Here is a 23,680-nt window from a genome sequence, read left to right as displayed (position 1 = left end):
TCAGTGTTATTGCTTTAGTTTCAATGATTGCCACTCCCTAAACAAACACTAACAAGATTATCAATTTAGTTACCTCTTTGTACTTCTGTACTTTTTTGAACTTTAGCTGGGTTACACATGATTTTCCTGAATCATTCTTAATTTAATTGGTTGTGAATAAATCATTGTGTCATGGTTTTTAATAAAAGTATATATAACCAAAGTGGGTAGAGTATAATACTGAGTATGAGAATTTTAACTCTTAATATTTTATTAAGAATATTTTCTTTCCCCCCAAATGTAGCATAGTCACTAAGAGTGCAGACTTCCAAAATCAAATGTAGCTCCATACCTCCTTGCTGTGTAAGGCTAGGCACCGAGAAATATTTCTATGCTTCAGTTTCCTCAACTGTAAAATGGGAATGATAATAATAGCACCCAGTTCAGGAGTAACTCAGTTAAAACATGTTAAGTGAGTAGAAAAATATCTGTTATATACTAAATGCTCAGCAACATTGGCTGCTACCGTTGTTGTTTCCTACTGACCTGGCTTACTGTTCCTGTATCCCCCAGGTTGATCTGTCTTTCCTATGTGTAAGAACATTTATAGTCTTAGCCTCTGTCTACTATGCCAACCAGTTTTCTAGTACAGTGACATGTGAAGATCACTAGTCTCGTATAGTTTTTTTAAACAAACTATCCAAACTGTTTTGATTCATTCATTTACTCACCATTTATTTGGAAACAAATTTTGTGCTAAGCGTGCTGTTAATTTCTTTGGTTCAAAGAAACCCTGCAGATTTCTCAGAGTTCATAGTTGGAGAATGATTGCCTTTCCAGGACAAAGGTCTCTGCCTGCCTTCACGGCTTATGAATGGCTGTAAATATGGCTCGTGTGTGAGCGTTTAACTGGGTTCTGGATCTTCAGGGTTCTCGTGGCCACGTTTTAATGGATAATCTTAGCTTTAATTTTCTCAACTGGACTAGCCTATCCGATACTGAAATCCTTCTATCCACGGAATTATAAAATGCTGGTTATCCCTTGGAATACATCTGTTACTAAGATAACTTGTCACATTAACCATAAAATAACGATTTAGAATTTTTCTCAGGGTAGGCCTGCCACCACTGCTCTGGTTTTTAGGAAAACAAAGTAATTCCTTCCCAAAGACCTGCCACAAAACCCCTGGGGAGCATGTGGTTAAGGTCTCCGGACCTTGGCTTGAGGACCTCTTTCATTTTGATGTTGGTTCACCTTGTGCAGCTTCTGAACCTGTGGGGTCAGGACATCAGAGATAAATCAACATCTTGATGTTCCCTTTCCAGGAGACAGATCATGCCTCAGACATGGTGAACCGTGCGGTTTTAGATTCCAGGACTCCTGAAGACATGAAGCAGGGCCTATCTATGGTTGAAGACGCACAGCTGCCCCTCGAGCAGAAGAAGAGGAAAATCCAGAGGAACCTTCGGACATTGGAACAGACTGGACACGTGTCATCCAAAAACAAATACCAAGACATTCTCAATAAGATTGCCAAGGTTGTGGGGAAGAGTATTCTTTCTGCTTTGCGTTAAGTTCAATTCAGTTCAGTCGCTCAGTCGTGTCCGACTCTTTGCGACCCCATGAACCGCAGCACACCGGCCTCCCTGTCCATCACCAATTCCTGGAGTCCACCCAAACTCATGTCCATCAAGTCGGTGATGCCATCCAACCATCTCATCCTCTGTCTGTGCTAATCATTGCTCACATGCTGGGACTCAGTAGGTGACATGAAGGATTCATAGTTATATACATATGGTTCCTGTCCTCCTCAATATTACAGATGTTTTAAGGTTTCAAAGCAGTTGATGACTTTTAACAGAGAATAACCACAACTCCCCCCAATTGAGGGGCTTCCCAGGTGGCCCAGTGGTAAAGAATCTGCCTGCCAATGCAGGAAACTCAGGAGAGGCAGATTCACTCCCTGGGTTGGGAAAATCCCCTGGAGGAGGACATGGCAACTCACTGCAATATTCTTGCCTTGAAACCCCTGTGGACAGAGCAGCCTGGCAGGCTACGGTCTGTAGAGTTGCAAAGAGTTGGACACAGCTAAGGACACTGAGCTGAGCGTTCAGGCGCAACTCCCCCAAGTTGTCAGAAGAGCTGAAACACACCAGACATCAATGCTTAGGAAACGTAATAGATGAGTTTCATCTGTTGCTTTAAACAATACCTACTAACTTTAAAAGCGACACTTCCAGGAGAGTTCTCTCTTGAGTAATGAGTTGTCATATAATCCTCTTGCCCATAGGATCTGCCGCTGAGATGACACCTCTATGTCCCAGAGAATTTGTCTCTAGTCAGTTTAGCCTGAATGCAGTTCAGACTTAAAAGCTAGTTTCTGTTTTCTCATCCCATATTTTTACAGTTGAGAAACTTCCTGAGAAAAGGATATCAAATTAGTGCAAGGAAACATCACAGGAAAAGACTAGATCTGTTTGCCAAGGATAAGGAAGTATATATTTTGGGTTAAAAAATTTCTTTTCATTGTTTTATTTTGTCCAAACATGCAAACTAAAATGGATCTGGAGGTTAAGGACAGTTACATGATCAGGAAAAAAAAAAAAAAGAATTCTGAAAGGGAAGTGGACTCAGCTTTATTCTTCCATGGAAACTTATGGCCATTACTGGCAATAGGCTTATTCCTCCCAGCCTGAGTGACTCAAGGGAAGTGGTGCCTTTTCTGTAACTCTGGGTTGGAAAATACTTCTCTTAGGGAATGTACAGTAGAGAAATTGAGGCTTTTGTCTTAAAGAAAAAAACTATCATGAAAGCATCCCCTCAAATATTCTACTTAATGAAGAATTCTTACTTAAAAGGAATGGTTTTTAATTTGTCCACAGAGGAAAAATAATAATACACTGGCACTTTTCTTAAACATTTTCTTAATTTAACAATTAGAATTTTAAAAAAAAGAATTATATGTTTGTAAGTTTAACTATACCATGTCTCTCGCAAGCTGTAAGCAGCTTGCTCCAACTTCATGCTCTAGGAACTCTATTTAAATCCAACTAATAGTTATCCATGTTGAATTTGTTCAGTCTTGAGACCCCAGTTGTTGTTTGTGCAAATGTTGGAAACTATTTTTCAGATTAAAAAGTATATTTTTAAAAAATTTATTTCACAAATGGGGCCATCCCTGGTGGACTCTGAGCTTTCACTGCTGAGGGCCAGGGTTCGATCCCTGGTTGGGAAACTAAGATCCCACAATCCTGGCCGGACAGCTAAGAAAGAAAAGAAAAGAAAATTAATGTAATGATGAAATATAATACTTTTCAGGGTAAAGCACTCTTCAAAGTATATATAATTCAAAACTTTCTGAGGAAATTGTCTCCTGCTAAAGTCTTGCTTGTGTACTTTTTAAAACGCTAGCTCTCCTTAGATTAATTGTATGCTTACTCTAAAATTGCTTCTTTGCTTTTCCATCAACCTTATATCTGGAGAAGGCAATGGCAACCCACTCCAGTACTCTTACCTGGAAAATCCCATGGACGGAGAAGCCTGGTAAGCTATAGTCCTTGGGGTCGCAAAGAGTCGGACCCAACTGAGCGACTTCACTTTCACTTTATATCTCAAAGTAAACTATGGACATTCCTAGTTCTAAAGTGAAAAGGGAACATTTGGGTGCTGAAAGTTTAAAATGAAGTAACTAAAATAAACTGTTATTGTTATTGGGTCACTAAGTCATATCCAGCTCTTTACAACCCCATGGATTGTAGCCGGCCAGACCCCTCTGCCCATTGGATTGGTTGCCATTTCCTTCTCTAGGGGTGTTAACCTGACTCTCTTGCATTGGCAGGCAGATTCTTTACTATTGTGTCACCAGGAAGCCCTAACTGTTGTAACAGTCACAAAGAGTGATTTGAGTACTAGATATTCTTCTTGTCCCAAAGGGGCAGTATTATAAAGCAAACTCCTGCTTAAATCTCATACCATGGCCTTTCCTTTTTACCGTAGGATATTCGAAATCAAAGAATCCATCGTAAGCTTCGAAAAGCTGAACTGGAAAAACTTCAGCAGACGCTCAGTGCACTTAACAAGAAGGCAGCATTTTTTGAAGAGCAAATTAATTATTATGACACTTACATAAAGACTTGTTTAGACAACTTAAAAAGAAAGTAAGTTGAAATCATATATTCTTCTGTAATGTCATGATTTATACAAGGTATCAATTCATATACAATCCTGGGCTGTTCAGGTTGGGATTGGTAGCAAACTTTGATTTATTACATAACCAGAAACTAGAATCTCAGTTTTATGATTCGCCATTGTGAGCTAAGAAGTCAGGAGTGAATTTAGAAACATGTTAATTCTCTATAAACACTGGCATTAAAGTTAGTTTTACCCTGTTGTGTTTCAATCAAGTAACTTTAAACACTTGGGGAAGCACTTTGATTATTCCTTCTTTTTTAGTCAAAGGTGTCTTTTAAACACTATTATTTAAAAAAGAAAAAAAGAAAGCTATGCTTGGGGATATTTACAGTAAACAGTATTTATATGCTTGATAATGTTTAAAGCCAGATACTTGCTATTGCACGATGCAGCTTAGTGATTTTTAATTGCTTACTGATTTTTAAAAGTCATGTTGACACAAAAGACAAAATTTGTCAGTTCTCTATTACCCATTAGCACACATATCATAGTTTTTTTTTCCCACAATATAGGCAGTTGTAATGAGTATTCTTTGCTCATAATTATTCTTATCACTGGATAAGGTCAATCCTAATCAAATTTTAATTACCCATTTAAATATGTAATTCATTATTTTTATGTAATATTTATAGTCAAATTGACATTAAAAAATTGTACTATACAAAAAAGTAAATTGCATTAATCATAGAAGATTTGAAGGAGGAATATAACCAAATTTAAACCTCATTTATCTGGACCCCACTAGTTCTGATTCATTTGCAGCCTTTAAATTACTTTTCTGTGAGGAAGAAAGTTGGTCAAGCTAATATATAGTATAAATAAAGTTGTGAGAGATTTTCTTTATATATTTACTGCATCTACAGCAAGCCATTTTACAAGCTCTGCAGTCAAGTGAGATAGATTGGGATTCTCTCTTACATTGTGTGATCTTGAACCAATCCGGTGTTCTCTGAAGTCTCAATTTTCTCATCTTTAAGTGGGATTTGGGAGTGCCAGCCTCACACGTGTTGTAATGAGAGCTAACTGGAATACTCGTGGAACAGAGGAATTTATTTTGGAACACAATGGAAAGGTTAATTCTGTAAATGTGAGGCATTATTTAGAAAGCACTGGGAAGAAGGATGGCCATCTTGTGTTTGTTAAATAAACTAACTTTGTTAAACTAAACACTTTAAATGACCCCTTCCCTTAGGAGTGTGTACACAGTTCATTTCACGGCACCTCAGCTGCTTGCAGAGTGACTTAATGGAGCCAGGTGGTCCAATACCCCTGAGACAGCAGAGTGCAAGTGTTATGAAGCATATTTGTCTGTAATTTGAACTTGAGTCACATTGAAAATGGCTTTCCCTTAACCAGTTCAGTAGGAGATTTCACTGGGCAGGGATGGTTGTCACTGACGATCACACAATATAAAGTTGCCCAGGTTCCATACCTGGAGGCCAGGGGTGGACGGGGGTATGCTTTCCTGGCTGCTGTGCTGCCAGGAACATCTGAGTTTGCCACCTTCATGCCAGATGGTCTGTTCTTATGTTGCCAGAAATACTCGGAGATCAATTAAACTTGATGGAAAAGGAGAACCCAGAGGGATGAAGCGGGCAAAGCCAGTGCGGTACACAGCTGCAAAGCTGCAGGAGAAGGGTGTCCTCCTGGACATAGACGATCTTCAGGCAAACCAGTGAGTAGCACCCAGAATCTGCACAGAACACAATACCCTCTCATCTTGCACATCAGATCTGACTCACATTAATTCAGCTTCCTGTGGCCTTTGAAGAAAGTTTCACTGGGTCTATCAGGGCTTCCCCTTGATTTCAGATGACAGGAGAAAACACGTATTGTAATCTCTGGGCTTCCCACCAGGCCTGGCACTGATCAAGAGGCTGAGTTTCCCATGGCTTTGCCAGCCTCGCCTTTCCCTCCAAAAGTACTGAGTCATAGCGGTGAGAATGCAAGGCTGCCTTTCCAAAGCACTTTCAAAAGTAGATTATTTGCTTTGTCTTTTTAAGAAAGTGGGATTTAAAAATTTGGTATTTTACTCAGTGTGCTATTTTCTGCCTGCTTTCAAAGCAAATGGTTTACTATTTCTATCAATTTGTATTTCCTTGGGTTTAAAGACAAGAAAGAAACCGTTGCTGCCTAGCTCCGAAAAAAATAGATTAATTTTGTTAAAGGCAAACAGGGAGCTGGAGTGATGTGGCTTCGAATGACCCAGGGCCCTCATTCATTCAGCAGTAACAGTCTGAGTGCTCTGGGACACCATGCACTGTGCTAGGACCTGTAGGGACCCAGACTTAGGGCCAAACACCCCCATCCCCAACCTCAGAGGGTTTCAAGCCTAGGAAAGACCACAGAATTCAGCTTTTGTTTCTATGAGTTCCTTTCGTAAAAGGCAAGGATATGTCTCCTGCCACATGGTTCAGCATCCCCCCTTCCATAATTGGGAGAAGACAGGTAGCTGGGCATAAACAAATATGTTGAATTTAAAAAAAAAAAAAACAGTCTAACCTTTGGTCTTGCTCAGTGAGAGTTATTTACAGTTGCAAAACAGGACCTTTCTGAAAATTCCCTGGGGGTCCACTGGCTAAGACTCTGCACTCCCGTTACAGGGGGCCTGGGTTCAATCCCTGATCAGGGAACTAGATCCCACATGCCACAATTAAGACCCTATGCAACCAAAGAAATGAAAATAAATATTTAAAAAAGAACCACACAGGACTTTTCTAATTTGAAAGCCACAGATGGTGCCTTGCTTGGGTCAGAGCCACTCCAGCAGCAGTGTTACTGTGTGTATTAGAAGTGGAGGAGAAACTTCCCCCCAGGCGCCACGCCAGGCGCTCTTGGGGTCACTGTTTTAAAGAACCAGATTCTTATGGTCCATCACTCCCTTTCCCATTGTGGGAGGCCAGACTCACTGCGTGCGGTCCTCTGTAACTCCTGCTTCCTCCAAGGCCTGGCTTCCCTTCCATTTATTCTATCCTACCTTCTCTTTGACTCAGACCAACTCAGAGAAAATGCTTCTTCTCCTTTGAAGTTGCCATGAAAGTAATCATCTAAACAACTAACCTCCTGTCAGCCATACAAGTCAACACTTACAGTTCTGTGTTCAGTTCAGTTCAGTTCAGTTCAGTTCAGTCGCTCAGTCGTGTCCGACTCTTTGCGACCCCATGAATCACAGCACGCCAGGCCTCCCTGTCCATCACCAACTCTCAGAGTTCACTCAGACTCATGTCCATCGAGTCCGTGATGCCATCCAGCCATCTCATCCTCCATCGTCCCCTTCTCCTGCCTCCAATCCCTCCCAGCATCAGAGTCTTTTCCAATAAGTCAACTCTTCGCATGTGAATCTCATATAATTTCAACTGTATCTTATGCTCTTTAAGACCTAGGGTCATATTTTGCCTTTCTTTTGTAACAAAGCACCTACTCCAGTGCTCTACGGGCTACAGATCTCCTAGTTCCCGTGAGCCAAATCAGGAAAAGATGATGGGAGACTTGGGGTAACTTACTTGGGGTTTTCCCAGCAGCCTGTCCACTGAGGGGGTTGAGTGAGGATTCCATTCATTTCAGCTTTAAGCATATATTTGCAGTTCCACATATGTGAATGGTCCTTTCTTCATTAGGTTTAAAAATGTTACATTTGATATCTCGTCTACTGAAGATGTGGGTATCTTCGATGTCAGATCAAAATTCCTGGGTGTTGAGATGGAGAAGGTTCAGCTCAATATTCAGGTAAGCTGGAATTCCTGCATATTGGGGGGAGTTTCATAAAGGGGGTCATTCTTGGCTTCCCTTGCTTGCATTCTTCGTGACAAACAATGGCATTTAGCTGTAGGCCAGTACCATGATTATTTGCCTGTCTTTAAGTATTGATGATTTTTTAAAAGCTATGGTTCTTCAAATTATTGGAACTTAAACTGCTTTTAAATGGTAAACCATAGCATTGAGTTTTTCTAAGCCATGTTTTCACTTTGAAACTTAGAGAAAAGAATAATATACACAACAGTATTCAGAGCTATTGATTAAAGGCTGGAAACTTTCTTTTTCTTAGGAAATTGCATTTCTAAGATAACATATACCCAGGATTGAAACTTTCTGGATCTCATTTCTCCTTTTCTTTCTCCTTCCTAGAATTATGTTTACATCAGTTTCTTAAATTTCTTTGTTAATTCTTTGGGATCACAAGCAAGAAAAACATTGTGCAAAACAGATGGCTATAAATAGAAAAGTGAGATTTGCAGTCTGAATTATTACTATTTTTTAAAATAAGAATCACATTTAAGCCAAATATGTTGAATAGAAACTGAGAAAATAGTTTGTGCCACCAAAAGAAAAAAAAAAGAAAGTGGAGGGTGTTTGGAGCAAACTCTTATGTACTCCAACTTCTTAATGCTTAGCACAGGATCAGTTTAGATCCTTAGAGATCTTTAGATCAGTTTAGAGATGTGGTTGAGTTTTCTTTTTTGTATGAGGTTTTAAATGGAAATATCCCCTATTTACTTGGGCCCCAAACTGCTTGTAAAATGGTTCCCAGGTATTCTGCAGGCATCTACATGAATCATCATGATAAACCACTGGGAATGGTGTAGGTTCTAGGCTCACTGCCTGCCTGACCTGTGGCTGAGATCAAGGAAGTTATACCTCCACCCCGAAGCCATGGGGTGAAATACCAGGGCCCTTCTTTTCTGTCTGGCATTCCTTGTAAGCTTAAAGAACAAAAGAAAGAAGAAAAAAAAAAAAAAGCTAAATGGTTTGATAAAGACACTGAGATAATGGAGTAAATTGGAGAAAATTGAAGATATTATGTAATTTTGAAAAGTATTCTTAAGTAAATAGATTTCTAATGTATTTTAAATGTCACTAAATGTATCTGTTTAAAAATTAAACTGAACGTCTTGACTCACTCCATGGAACATTTAGATAAATTGAGGAAGAGAAAAGAATGCAGTGATGTGCTTTGGTTAGTGATTCTTCTCTAAAGCAAAGATATATCATGGATTGCCAAGAAGGAAATGACCCAAGACCAATCAACATCTACTGAACAGATGAATCACCAGTGACCAGGAGACACCTGTTTAGAGAGGCCCTGGGAATTCCACAGGACTTCCTTTTAACATGGGTGCAAACATCCAGCTTCACTTGCTCCTTTGTTAAAGTTCCATAGTAGGATTAGCTGTTCATGCCCTTCACTTAGACATACAGTTGTCAAATGTTACTCCTGAGCTATCTGTAGATGGCTAACATGCTCCAGATTTTTTCAGTCATTCATGTATATCGTCAGGACCAGTTATGTAATTTTCAGGGCTCAATGCAAAATGAAAATGCAGAGCCCCTTACTCAAAATTGGTGAGAATTTCAAGATGGTAACAGCAGAACATTAAGTGCAAGGCCCTTGGTCTAATCAGGGGACTGTGTGCAGATCGAATGCCCAAAGAGCCAGCCCTGTATAAAATGATTGTCAGACATAAAGTCAGACGTCTTGTCACATATGGCTTTTAAACAGTTCTAGGATGAAGTGAATTTTACGAAAGAGAAATATGATGGGCAGGTCCTTAGTGTGAGTCAAGGACTTCGTTTCTAAAAGGACAAAGGGAGATTCCTTCTAACTCTATGTGTCTAGATTTTCTTCAACCCAGTCTTTCCTTGGTTCATAAAGATTATATCCTGAAGGCATGACTTACATGAAGGGGTTCTGCTTATACAGATAATGGCTGGTGTTTATGGAAGGCTGCAGCCTTGGCATTCTTTTCCCAGATGAAGAACTGAGGTTCAGAAAGCATGCTATGGAAGGGGCCCCTGGAGTCCAAACCCTGCATCGCTCTGCTCTACTGCCTGTCTCACAGGATTCCAGTTGATCCTGACCAGACAAGAGTGGCTTACAAAGGGTTTGCAGACTCCTTGATCTCATCTACCCAGGAACACACCTGTGGAGTTGGCAGTGTCAACCCCCACTTTACGCACAAGAAAACAGAACTTCAGCTAGGTTATGTGTTATTGCAATCTTATTGCAAATAGTGGAGCTAAGACTAAAATCTGGTCTTGAACCACAAGTTCAATCAGAGTTCCTCCATTCCCCACATGGAGGGGCGGGGTGGGCAGCTAATTTCCCTCTGTACATGATTCCTTCTCAACTGAACCATGATGGTTTCGTTCTTTTCCACAAGACTTTAACAGATGTTGCCTGTCCCAAAGGAAAAGTGAACCTCCAACCCTGTTTAATAGTCAAAAGCATTCTTGATCAAAGAACTTCACTTCCCTGTGGCATTTCCATCCCAGAAGCATTTCTAAATAATGGAGGGGTTTTAGTTGAGTGCAATTGGAGCTAATTGAGAAAGTGGAGCAGGAAGCTGGCAAGAGCTCACGTTCTCTCAAAGACGATTCCAACTTCTGCAGGTGGCCATGCTCATTGTAGACACAAGGTATTATCATTAAGAAGCAAGAAGTTTTCAGAACTAGAAGCAGGAAAACAAGACGTGGATATGAGCCTAGGGCAGTTCAGGAATGATATCTTCTGTTTGGGAAGGGCCCCTGTCCTGTGTTATTATAAAATGTTACTGCTTAGTCTCATGTGTGTGACTGGTGTGACCCAATTATTAATTTATAAATGAAGGAAATTTTATTAATTTTTCTTTGTTTACACAGCAGTGATGAAACACAGAGTGATAATCTTACTTGAGGATGAGGAACAGAATACAGGAACACAAATAGTCTGTCTAGATCAGGAGGAATTGCTTTGTCCGTTGGTCTCCAAATGTCAGTCTCACAATTTTCATCAATAAATAGATCATTTCTCCCCATTTCTACATATTTATTTATAAAGTATACATGCACTTGGCACTTTACTCAAAATTTATTTTATAAAATACACAGAAAATGTGAATGCTTAAGGAATGAGGGAAAAAAATAAAGAGGAGTTTTAAAGTATTCTTTTCTGCTCCTCAGTGAATTCTCTGACTCTCACTTTAGAAAACACTGGCTCTTCTACAGGATATACCTCATCTTGCTGTCACATCTGTGTCTTGAGTTTTTCGATTAAAATTAAACTTTTAATTATATATCTAATGTTAATGGTATTGGTTTTCTGTCATACAGTCCTTATCAGTTCTAAAAATCTGTTTTCTTTCACTGAGATGAGTGATTCTCAAACTATGGCACCCAAACCAACAGTATCATCACCCCTTGGGAACTTGTTAAAATGCCAATTCTTGGGCCCTCCCCCAGAGCTCCAGAATCAGAGGTTCCTGGGGGTGGGGCCCAGCAATCTGTGTTAACTGGCCTGTGTTTCATTAATAAAGCAGCTGATTACCATGCACACTGAAGTATAAGAATCCCCACTGAGATCCTTAGGTCAACTGAATCTTATTTTTGTCAACAAATTCTTCTAGAATGTGTTTTAAATGTGGGAAACGTCAAGTTGAAGCTGTGATTGGTGTTCCTTGCAATTGCAGGATTTACTTCAGATGCAGTATGAAGGCGTAGCTGTGATGAAAATGTTTGATAAAGTTAAAGTGAATGTAAACCTTCTCATATACCTGCTGAACAAGAAATTCTACGGGAAGTGAAGTGCCTGCAGAAATCTCTCGGATTCTGTATCACCTGGATTAGGAAATGAATCTGTTTGGTATTTTTGTTTCTAAACATGATTGAGATCACTGCTTATAAATGTGTGATTTTTTTTTTTCAAGACCAAAACTGTTCTGAAGAATGTACCCATGTGCCTTTCTGATAATCTGATACTGCAGTAGAATGAGACACAAAATGAATTCCTGTAAAAACTGCCACATTGTGCTGTGGTGTGGGTAGTCTGATTTAAATCTTTGGACATTCTGGGATTTGTTTTAAAGTAGAGAGATAATTTTAGCTGACTAGGGACAAATGTGTAAACCTATTTTCCTATGAAAAGAATTTTAAATGTCCCATTTAAATAATGTACCTCTTCATAGATTTTTTTGTTGTTTTGATCTGTGGAGAAATGGAAGCTGAATTATTTGTAATGAATTATTTAGACAGATAACTTGGTTCTAAGCCCTGCCTCCTGGGAGTTATCGATTTTAAAGAGAACTTTTGTGCAATTCAAAATGAGTTTTATAAGTAATTGAAAGTGACAGTACAATAACACTTTCTGTACAAAGGTATATATTTTATGTGATTTATTCCTACTCAATGAAGTGCACTACTGCCTCATGGTAAAGACTCTTGGACCCAGAGCCTTTAAGTGACTAAGGAATACCATGAACAGCAATCGAAGGCCCCCATTTCCACCCCTCACAATCTATTTGAATATTTCCATTGTGCCTCTCAAGTTTTTGTAATGCAATAAGATCAGTATCTGGATGGTTTTTAAATGTATTCTTTGAAAAATTGCTTTATGTAAAATAAATGTTACTGAATTACATTAATTTGCCTTTTGTCTGAATAAATCCAGATCATTTAGTGGGTAGGAGAAGCTTCTTGGTGGGGCCTTTGGGGAAAAGAAGTACCATTGACCCTCAAACAACATGAGGTTTGATCTGTGTGGGGCCACTTATATGTGAATTTTTTCAATAGACAGTTTAAACGAAACATGAATTTCTTTTTGACATCTTTTTAGTTTTGATACCTAGTGTTAATAAGCTCTATAACATCTACAGTGTTTTATAACATATAAGACAATATAGGTACTGAGAAATTATTTATTTTATAACAGATGACAGACTTTCAATATTGATAAATACAGTGCAGTACTGTAAATGTCTTTTCCTTATGATTTTAATAACCTTTTCTCTAGCTACTTTATTATAAGAATACAGTGTATAATACATATAACATAAACAATATGTGTTAATCAAGTGTTTATGTTGTTGGTAAGGAGCTTCCCAGGTGGCACAGTGGTAAAGAATCCATCCGCCAATGCAAGAGACCCAGGAGACACAGGTTCAATCCCTGGGTCAGGAAGATCCCCTGGAGAAGGAAATGGCAACCGACTCCAGTATTCTTGCCTGGAAAATCCCGTGAACAGAGGAGCCTGGGGGAGGCCATGGGGTCATAAAGAGTCAGACACTACTGAGCGTGCACCCATGTTATTGGTTAGATTTCAGGTCAACAGGAGGCTATTAGTAGTTGAGTTTTAGGGGAGTCAAAAGTTATACTCAGATTTTTGACTGCGTGGAGGGTGGGTGAGTGAGGCTTTTAACCCTCACATTGGTTAAAGGGTCAACTGTAATACACCTATACCTGTACTATGTAGGATACAGTTTATAGGGAGAAGAAAATAATATTCCATCTATCCTTCAGGGTCTTGGCTGAGGACCACACCCCCATAATAAAAGATTAACAGGAGAAAAAGAGAAGTTTAATAACTCCTATACATCCTACATACATGTGAGACACACAGGTAAAATGAGTAACTCCCCCAAATAGCCCAAGCCACCCCCTTAAATTTCCAGCTAAAGACAAAAGACAATGTGGGAGGGAAGCAGTTATGGGAGGTAATCGGGAGATTTCCCTTGTAAATGTAAATGTCTTTCACAAAAGGGTAACTGCTTGGTTTCCAGAGCTTCTCCTATATCTGCTGTTTTTTCACAACTAGCCAGCTTGAAGTACTCCTTCTACCAGAGATACATATTCTGCTCCCTTTCAAGAGTGGCTGCTGTGAGCACAAGTTCCAAACCCTGTGACGGAGACAAGGTGGAAGTCTGTTTTCTCGGTGGTAAGCGAGCAGTCCTCTAAGTTACAGGGACACAGGCTGGCACTGGGCTCTGTCCTTGTCACTGATTCAGGGAAGGAGGTCCAGGGCAAGTCCTTTTGTTCCAAGTTCCATGTGTTGTTTCTGCTTACTTCCATTGGCCAAGACAGACACATAACCACAGCTAGCTTCAGGAGAGGCTGGGCAGTAAGGTCTGTAACTGGAACTCAGCAGCCATGTGCCCCGGGAAAACCCGCGGCTCTAGTTGTAAAGAAACGGGAGCAGTGATAGCTGGCGACGAACCAGCCGTCTCTACCACAACAGTAATCCAGACTCTCAGGCTACCCCTGACCAGAGTACCCCTGACACTTTGTATTCTGTTCATTCATTCAGCAGGCTTTATGTTCCATGGGGATTACGAAATGCTGAGAAACTGGGTTAGCCTATGCTCATTTGGTGGGCTTCCCTGGTAGTTCAAAGGTTAAAGCATCTGCCTGCAATGCGGGAGACCCAGGTTTGATCCCTGGGTTGGGAAGATCCCCTGGAGAAGGAAATGGCAACCCACTCCAGTATTCTTGCCTGGAGAATCCCATGGATGGAGGAGGCTGGCAGGCTACAGTCCATGGGGTCACAAAGAGTCGGACATGACTGAGCCACTTCACTTTCCCAGATGGCACCAGTGGTAAAAAAATCTACCCGCTGGTGCAGGAGACACGAGATAGTTTCAATCCCCGGATGGGGAAGAGCCCCTGGAGTAGGAAATGGCAACCCACTCCAGTATTCTTGCCTGGAAAATCCCACGCACACAGGAGCCTGGCAGGCTACAGTCCATGGGGTCACAAAGAGTTAGACGCAACTGAGCACACACGCACACGTTTGGCACAAACGAACTTGAAGGTAAGACAGAATCTGGAAAATTCAAATTTAAAAAAGTAGAATCTGCTACTTTAACAATGGTTTCAGGTTATACAGATTTTTGACAGAGGTAAATACCTTGAAACAATGTTGTCTCAACAGCTTGTAGATTTGGGTTTTTTAATGCATTACCTTTACTACAGACTTCTATCAGAGCAATCAGTAAACATACAGTTAACTTCACCTTGAGACTAAACCCTGTCTCCTCCAACTAGCATTAGGTGAGGAACAGGAACCTGTAGGAGGTAGGTGGTAAGTTAAACTTCCTTCTTCATCCTCTAGGAAAGACTTTAAGTGGAAATGTACAAGAGGAGCCAAAATTAGGGGAAGATGTTTAGAAATAAAACCCAACCTTTAGCAGTGTCTCAAAAAGGGACTTGTCTTAACTTATTTCAACACTGAGTGACATGCTTGAGTATTATTTGTATGGATGAAGATCTTTGTATCATGGCAACACCCTCAAGGAAAGCTGTGAATGTTTTCTCTTGGCCCACAAGATGAGGTCATTGTTAAAGATGTTATCAATTGCTACTTTTTGAGATCTTGAAGGGATGTGAATGAATGAGTGACCCCGAGAAGGAAGCAGGTAAGGAGGACAGGGAGCCAGTGGAGGCATGGGTGCAAAGATCCCTGGAGCCAAGGCTTGCACCTTTCTCATGAGGACTGAACCACCCCCACGTCAGGGCACAGTTGCTCCCTACAACCCTGAGCCACTAAGACTCTTGGGCAGTGTAGGGGAGAGAAAATAATTTTCCCTATACCCTTTGAGTTCTTTACTGAGACTCCCTGTGCTAAATGATTAACAAAAGAAAAACAAATAGTTGATTAACATGGGAGATACTCAGGAAAACTACATAAAAATTCCCCAAATGGCTCAAGCTACCATCTTAGCTCAAATGGTAAAGAATCTGCCTGCAATTTAGGAGACCAGTTTTGATCCCTCTGTCGGGAATATGCCCTGGAGAAGAGAATGGCAACCCACTCCAGTATTCTTGCCTGGAGAATTCCATGGACAGAGGAGCCTGGCGGGCTACAGTCCATGGGATCACAAAGAGTCGGACACGACTGAGCAACTAACACACACACACACACCACCTTAGACACTATCTTCAACTGAGATAAAGATGTGAGGAAGCTGGGAGTGGGGGCAATTCTCCGGAAGGTGAGCAGAGGAAACATAGGCCCTGCAGATAAGACTGGCAAAAGTTATCATTGGTAATAGCACTCTTCCTGGCAAGCCCCCTTTCCAGTGTGAATTTCCCTTACAATTTCCTTCACAGAGAACTTCCACTCTGCTCTCAGAGCTTCTCCTGTGTCTGTAGTTTCTCAATATAAGATTATGTCAAAGAGGCCTGTTTAGGGTGGCCTGTTCTGCTACCCTTCCCCAGCTTCCTCCCCAGGGCTCAAAGCTTTCCTTCCTCCTAGGAAGAAGAAAGAAAACACTGGTTTTGCTTTAAAGACACATAGGAATTGAAACACTTAACTTCATTTTTACATAGCTGACTCCTGTATCTTGATGTGTGTTTGATCACGGTTCCACTGTTAACAAATCGTTTTTGGTCTGAAATGCTGAGAGGGACCATGCGTCCCCCGAACTCCTCTTTTAAATTAAAAAAAAAAAAAAAGAAGAAACTTTTTAAATTTATTTTTGGCTGTGCTGGGTCTTCGTTGCTGCAGGGGTTTGTTTTTGGTTTTTTCCCTCTAGTTGCAGCGCAGTGTGCAGGCTTCTTTTGTTGCAGAGCATCACCTCTAGGGTGCTCAGCCTTCAGAAGTTGCAGTTCCCTGGGCTATAGAGCACAGGCTCAATAGTTGTGGCCTATGGCTTATGCTCTGAGGCATGTAGGATCTTCATGGATCAGGGACTGAACCCATCTCCTGCATTGGCGGGCGGATTCTTTACCACTGAGCCACCAGAGAAGACCTGAGCTCCGCTCTTCAGCACCTAGAACTTAGAAAGGACGTCACAGGATTCTAGCTACTCTCAAAGAATGTGCTCTAGTGAACTCCACAAGAGGGAAAGCCTTTGCATGCTTTAATATTCTGGAGGTTTGTGATGAAGAAAGAGACCAAATCAGTGAAAACATTGTCTGACGTGACATATGTTTAAAAAAAAAAAAGACAAACCCCAAATGAATTGATTTTTTTCTCCCTACTCCCATCACAGCAAAGCAAGACTTGACTGCAGTTTTCACCCTGCCCAGAAATGTGACCCATAAAACAGTCAATCTTAACTTTTGGATCAAGACTGTGGAGCTAATCTGCATGGTTAAGACCCCTGCAGTTCCCTTCCCCCAGAAGAAGATGGCCTGGCTTGAAATCCTCTTTTCTTTTGCTAATACCTCCTTGTCCCACCCTCCTCCAGCCTATAAGAACCCTCTGGAGTTCCCCTCTAGTTGCTACAGGAGCTGCTGTCTGATTCTTGAATCTCTGAATAAAGCCGATCAGATCTTCAAATTTACTCAATTTTGATTTTTAACGCACATCTCCCTTATGCTGCGACACATGATACATATTATGATACATATTGGCGTATCTGTGTGTGGTCAGGCACTAACTGGAGGTGTTATTCACGATGTAGTTTTTACAGCTCAGGCTGTAGTCAAGTAGGAGTTTGTGGTACTCCTCAACATTCCAAGAGGCAAACCACACAACTCTGAATGGTGAAAGTTGTCTCTATTTTGAGAGATTCTGGTGTGTATCGGGTGGTCTAAGTGCTGACCAATTTGTAAAAACTCCATTGCCTCTGTTACTGAAACCAGGATTTAGTAACAGGTTAAGATAGAGCCTTCTAAGTCACCCTGTAAGCTCCAGCGGAGAGACTGTTCCAGGCTCCGGTTCTCAGAGCCTTGGCAGGGCCTTGTAAGTGGCAGGGACACCCAGCACTGGATCCTGCCGTGGGGCTGAGAAGGAGACTGATCCCCGCCCCTCTCAGGTGCCCCCGTATGGCTCTTGGCACTTGTATTGTTGTAGAAACCGGAGTCGCAAACACTCTTCGGAGGACACTCGAGACGGAGTACGGTTAATTACCCTAACGGCTCCCAACAAGTGATTTCAGAGAAGGCTGTTTTATATCCTCAGCTACATGACTGGTTACACGTTAGTAATTAGTTTTACAACGTGCAGGTACGGAACAATGAATAATTACAGTCTGCAGGTGCAGGCACTATCCTTAATCTGAGATAAGCTGACCTTTACCTCCAATCTTTGTTTGCCACTTGTGAGGAGGGGGTTTCCTGGTTTTTCTTTAAGGATGACTAACAGGGTTCAAGCCCAGTTCCCATCCTGCCTTACGATGGCTGACAGTCTCTTCCCTCCCCCCAGTGGCCCCAACAGTATGAACAGTTACTGGTTATCTCATTTTAACAGTGAATATGCACTCTCCAAATAAAATAGCTCATACAGATTCTCTAGGTTGCCTCACTGTCATTTCCTTAGAGTGTAAAATCTCTTAGCTAAAATACATTGGAGGGTGTGATGGTTAATTTTGTGTCAACTTGTCCTGGCAAAAGGAGGCCCAGATAGCTAGTAGGGTATTATTTCTGACTATATCTGTAAGGGTATTTCTAAAGTAGATAAGCACTTGAATCTGCAGACTGAGTAAAGATGATACTTTCCGTGGGACTTCCTTGGTGGGCCAGTGGCTGACTCCACATTCCCAATGCAGAGAACCCAGGTGTGATTCCTAGCTAGGGGACTAGATCCCATGTGCCACAACTAACGACCCCACATGCCACAACTAAGACTCAGCAAAGCCAAATAAATAAAAATCACCCTCACAAGTGTGGACAAGCATCATCCAATCTGTTAAGAGCCTAAAAGGAACAAAAAGGTGCAGGAAGAGGAAATTCTTTTTATTTATTTATTTTTTTTCCCCTCTTTGTCTTCTTGAGCTGAAACATCTGTCTTCTGCCCTGGACACCAGAGCTCCTGGTTCTCAAGCCTTCAGACTCTGAGACTTAACACCAGCAGCCCCCCAGTTCTCAGGCTGGAAACTACACCGTCACTTCCCCTGGTTCTCAGGCCTTTGGACTCATTGAATTACACCGCTGCTTTCCTGGTTACCAGCTTACAGACTGCAGGTCACAGTGGAACTTCTTGGTTTCCATAGACATATGAGCCAGTTCCAATACAAAATCTCCTGTTACATATTTATCTCTATATATGCTATTGATTCTGTTTCTCCAGAGAATCCTCACTAATTCAGAAGGGAAATGAACAGATATGAGAAGTGAAAGATACTGAGTTCACCTTATATAACTTGGAACGAGTTTCTGATGTTTCTTTTGAATAAATACTGAATTTGACCTTGTCCTAGCACCCCAAACCACTAGGATAGGCTACCATTCTGTCCATGGTGTAATTAGCGGAAATGCCTTGTTGACCTGCTAGAAATGATTAACTTTACTTCTAAACCCCAAATACCAATGGAGGTTTGTGTCAACAAAAGGCGGAAATAGGATTCCTTGATTACAGATCAACTATTTGCTTGAAAAACAAATGTATAGGTATCTGCACAACACCTGGAGAATCGAATATCTAATTTGAATACAATTTGATCTTACACCATAGAAGCCTGGATATCATCACCATTAGCTTCCAAAAGGAAATTACTAAGGCAAGTTCTCGGGATACAGTGTTGTCCCTAGAGGGCTTCAGAGCGAGGAGGGATAAGTGGAATACTGAAGCAGGTAGGTCATCTAATGGGTTTAAATAAAACTGCTTTCATGGGATCTTGGGCTTAAAACTTTCACCATTTGTATAGCGTGTTTGTTTTAAACACACTATTAAATACCAAAAACACTATGAGAGGGCAGCTAGTGACTCATTTTAGTGCCAGACAAGTTCAAAGAAAATGAAACTGGGAAGCACTGTTAAGTGGTTGTGAGTGATGTATGTGATGCTGCAATGAGGAGATTTCATTTCTGGGGAATATTAACATGCTGGGTAGCCACCTCTGGTTAGGTTAATTTGATGCTCTGGGGAAGCTGCATGTATTTGCTCTAAAACTGGCAACAAAAACATTTTGGTATGGGTAACAGGGAACAAATGAAGTAGAGAGATTGATACATTTTGCAAGAAGCTCTAAAGAGCACACAAATACATGAATTTTTGTAGAGAAAACAGCATATCACCAACAGACCATAATACAAAATTGGAAATTAATCAAAACTTCTAATAACTTACAGATTGAAGAAGGTAAAATGAAGTTGACAAAATATTTATACCTGCGCTGCATATGTTTATACATATTTATACCTGAGATGCATATCAAAACTTACAAAATGCAGGGAGAAGTGAAAATTAAGCTAAATGGTTCAAAAAGTTAGGAAAGTTAAGAGTAAATCCAAAGGAAGTCGAAAGAGGGAAATTTTTAAAGCCTGTGTGAAAATTAAGGACACAAAAAACAATAAAAGCAACAAAACAAGATGGGCATTTAAAAAAACTGGTCATTTCCATTAAAGGGAAAAAAAGCAAAAATACATTATATAAGGAATGAAAGTGAGGTCAAAACTATAGATAAAATAGATGGCTTTAGAAGGATAAAATGTGGTATATAATATAAGACAATGCTATAGGTTTAAAAAATTAAATATACATGTACCATATAGGTAAATTTCAAAAAACGCAAACTGCAAAAGTATTCTTAAAGTATGTTACTCTGCGTAAATATTTAAAACATACAGAGCTATACTGAAAAAAAAAATTTGAGGGGAAACACAACTATACTATAAGTGCAATAACGTGGATGAGAAAGTTACTCTTCTGAGCAGGGAAAATGAATGGAATCAGAAAAGTGTAGAGAAAAAATCTTAAACAATACTGTATATGTAAATACCATGGGTATTAGGTTCTGTAGTTTTCTATGCTTGAAACATCATATCATTTCAAGAAAGTAATACAAAAACTGTATGAAATCCTGTTCAATTCTTTTTCTCTCTCAAAGCAGTTGTTTTCAGGTGTGTCCCCAGCAGCCTCAGCATAACCTGGGATCTGGTTAAAAACGTAAATTTTCAGTCCGTTTCCCAGACTCAACTGAATCTAGAAATGGAACTTAACAATGGGGGAGGGGGGTTAACAAGCCTGCCAGGTGATTCTGATCCAGGTGTTTGAGAACCCTGTCTTAGAATGTGCATGCCGGCATGCTTAGCTGCTTCAGTCGTGTCTGACTCTTTGCAACACCATGGACTGTAGCCCACCAGGCTCCTCTGTCCATGAGAGTCTCCATGTAAGAATACTAGAATGGATTGCCATGCCCTCCTTCAGGGGATCTTCCTGTCTTAGAATGTTGTTACTGAAAACTTTGGTCTGAAACCCCTCAGATACTACCCATCACCTGAGGGTCCTTGTAAAAGTGTAGAATCTGATTTCATAGGCCTTGGATGGGGTCCGGAGCCTGCACTTGCGTGTGCTATAAGTCAAAACCACTGTTTCTGAAGGCAAGTTTTTGAAGGCACGCTCAATTTTTGGTGGCTGCTCAATTAGCAATCCACAATCTTTAGAAAATACTCAAGTGAGGAGGAAATAGCTCATTCTGTTCCACTCTTCTTTGCTCGGTGTATTTCAGTCCCACCCTAAAAGATATTTCAGTTGATACGCACAAAGAACTTAAGCATTTCATTATTTCTGAAGCTCTTTTTTGGTCACTAGAGGTACATTCTGTTCTAATGTGCTAAGTCATTTCAGCCATGTCTGACTCTGTGACCCTACGGACTATAGCCTACCAGGCTCTGTTCTAATAACTAAGGGGGGGAAAAAAGAGAAAAAGTTATTTTAAACTTCACAGTTTTAGAAAATGGTTAAAAACATTTTCCACCAATGAAACAGATAAAATTTAAAAGTTTACTCAGAGTGTTATTTCATTTTCAAAGCTATACATACATACATGAGCTTCCTTGGTGGCTCAGCTGGTAAAGAATCTGCCTGTAATGTGGGAGACCTGAGTTCGATCCCTGGGTTGGGAAGATCCCCTGGAGAAGGGAAAGGCTACCCACTCCAGTACTCTGGCCTGGAGAATTCCATGGACTACAGTCCATGGGGTCACAAAGAGTTGGACGGGACTGAGCAGACTTTCACTTTCACATACATATATACTTGTATGTGATTACAGTTTCTTGAGTAATGGACAGAAACTTTGAACAGTGGTCACCATGCAGATGTGGGTCTTAGAAGGGAAGGCTGAAGATACTTTTCATTTTATATCCTTGAACATATTTGGCTGCACGTGTTAATTTTATATTTAACACTGTATTTCATTGATTCTGGTGGCTCAGTCAGTAAAGAATCCTCCTGCAATGCAGGAGACTCAGGTACAATCCCTGGGTCAGGAAGATCTCCTGAAGAAAGAAATGACAACCCACTCCAGTATGCTTGCCTGGGAAATCCCGTAGACAGAGGAGCCTGATGGGTTACCGTCCATGGGATTGCAAGGGTTGGGCTTAACGACTAAACCACCACCATTGATTCTGAGATGTTCTCTTCGTGTTTAAACAGTCCTGAAATTGAGGTGTTTCTTACAAGCGTAGGTATGTCACAGTTTAACTGGCAGCATTTTTTTTTCTTGCTTGTGGTACTTAAAATGACTTTTTAAAACCAATGGCATCTTAGGGAGGGATGCTGAAAAATAGTATGTCGATAGAGTGGAGAAGCGTGCAATTTTTATGGTTTACATCTACTATTGGATATATTTTCCTTGGAGAACTGAATAAGCATTTTAATAGCATTATTTAGTTAGGTTATGCAGTAATTTACTGAGCAACGTCTGTGTACAACAAACAGGGCGCTGTGCGCTGAGAACGATGAGGGGACACAGGAAGAACCAGATGGTCTTGGCGGGTTTAGGCTTCAGGGCTCTCCTCGAGGAATAGCTTTTTAAAAAGCTTAGAAACCCGACAAGTGAGTCTCAACAGCAGTTTATCAGCCCCAGGGTGCAGAAGACACCCCCACATCTGGGAGGAGAAAGGGCTGCGGGCAAACTTTCCCAGAAAGGGCCTTTTGAGGGGACCCGTTTCCCTTTGCGGTCTGAAAGACGCGCTCTGCAGATACGCTCTCACGAAATCGTCGGCCCGCTGCTGCCCGCGGGGCTCGAGGGTCTCCGCCCTGCGCCTTGAATTTGGCCACTCTATCAAACCCGGGAAAGTGTGAGCGGCCTCAAGAGTCACCCGGGCGCTTGGGCTCCCGGGCGGCCCTTCCTCACGAGCCCGCCCGCCTCCGGGCACCGCGGCGCAGGTGGAGCGGGCGCGCGCCTCCGCTGAGCTCGGGTTAGAGCCCAGAGCTGCAGCCGTGCCGAGCGCGAGGGCGGAGAAGCGGCTCCTGGGACCGGATGATTCCATACCTACTCGCAGCCCGCGTGTCAAAGAACGAAGTGCCCGACCTATGAAATATCTAAGGGGCGAAATCAAGGCAAGCGAATAAGAAGCGTCAAAAATTCTGTTCAAAGCGAAGAGCTTCTCATCCGCGGGCCACCCTGTATAGACGTATAAACTTTCAAATCCACTAACCCCGAGTTACAAAAGCACGAGTCGCTTTAACACTTGGGGCCAAGCTCCCGTGTTTCCCGATGCGGCGCAGCGCTCGGCCTGAGTCGGGCCCGGGGAGGGGCGGGCTGGTGGGGGCCGCGACCCGAGGTTCTCCGCTCAAGTCCGTGCTCCCCGGGTGAGCGGCTGATAGCTCACGGGCCCACGTCGACGGGCCGAGGAAACGACTTCTCACTCGGGTTCCCCCGCGGGGCGGGCGGCCCAAAGCGCGAGGAGGGGCGGCTAGATGGCCGAGCCCCTGCTGGCCCGGCGACGGCGCAGGGACCGCGGGCGGGCGGCGGCCGCGCCGAGGCGCACACTGGCCGCCGGGGGGCGCCCTTCCGGGCCCGGCGCTCGCGCGCCCCGCCCCCGCCCGCGCCCCCAGGGCCCTTTTTCCTGACCGGCGCCGCCAGACGTGCCGAG

General features: G+C 41.8%; 1 protein-coding gene across 1 annotated transcript in view; it reads left to right on the top strand.

Moving 5' to 3' along the window:
- Positions 1–12,564, top strand: part of LOC120852603 (ras GTPase-activating-like protein IQGAP2) — a 309,398-nt gene extending 296,834 nt beyond the window's left edge. Inside the window, exons 32-36 of the mRNA XM_040225934.1 lie at positions 1,306–1,518; positions 3,977–4,137; positions 5,709–5,846; positions 7,789–7,897; positions 11,614–12,564. Of these exons, the coding sequence (XP_040081868.1) occupies positions 1,306–1,518; positions 3,977–4,137; positions 5,709–5,846; positions 7,789–7,897; positions 11,614–11,727 (735 nt within the window). The 3' untranslated portion in view covers positions 11,728–12,564. The remainder of the gene's footprint in view (positions 1–1,305; positions 1,519–3,976; positions 4,138–5,708; positions 5,847–7,788; positions 7,898–11,613) is intronic.
- The last annotated feature ends 11,116 nt before the right edge of the window (positions 12,565–23,680 follow it).

Source organism: Oryx dammah, unplaced genomic scaffold (genome assembly GCF_014754425.2).
Source record: "Oryx dammah isolate SB20612 unplaced genomic scaffold, SCBI_Odam_1.1 HiC_scaffold_26, whole genome shotgun sequence".
Taxonomy (NCBI): Eukaryota; Metazoa; Chordata; class Mammalia; order Artiodactyla; family Bovidae; genus Oryx; species Oryx dammah.
Note: the sequence above shows the minus strand (reverse complement) of the source record. Positions and strands in the feature narration are given on the sequence as shown.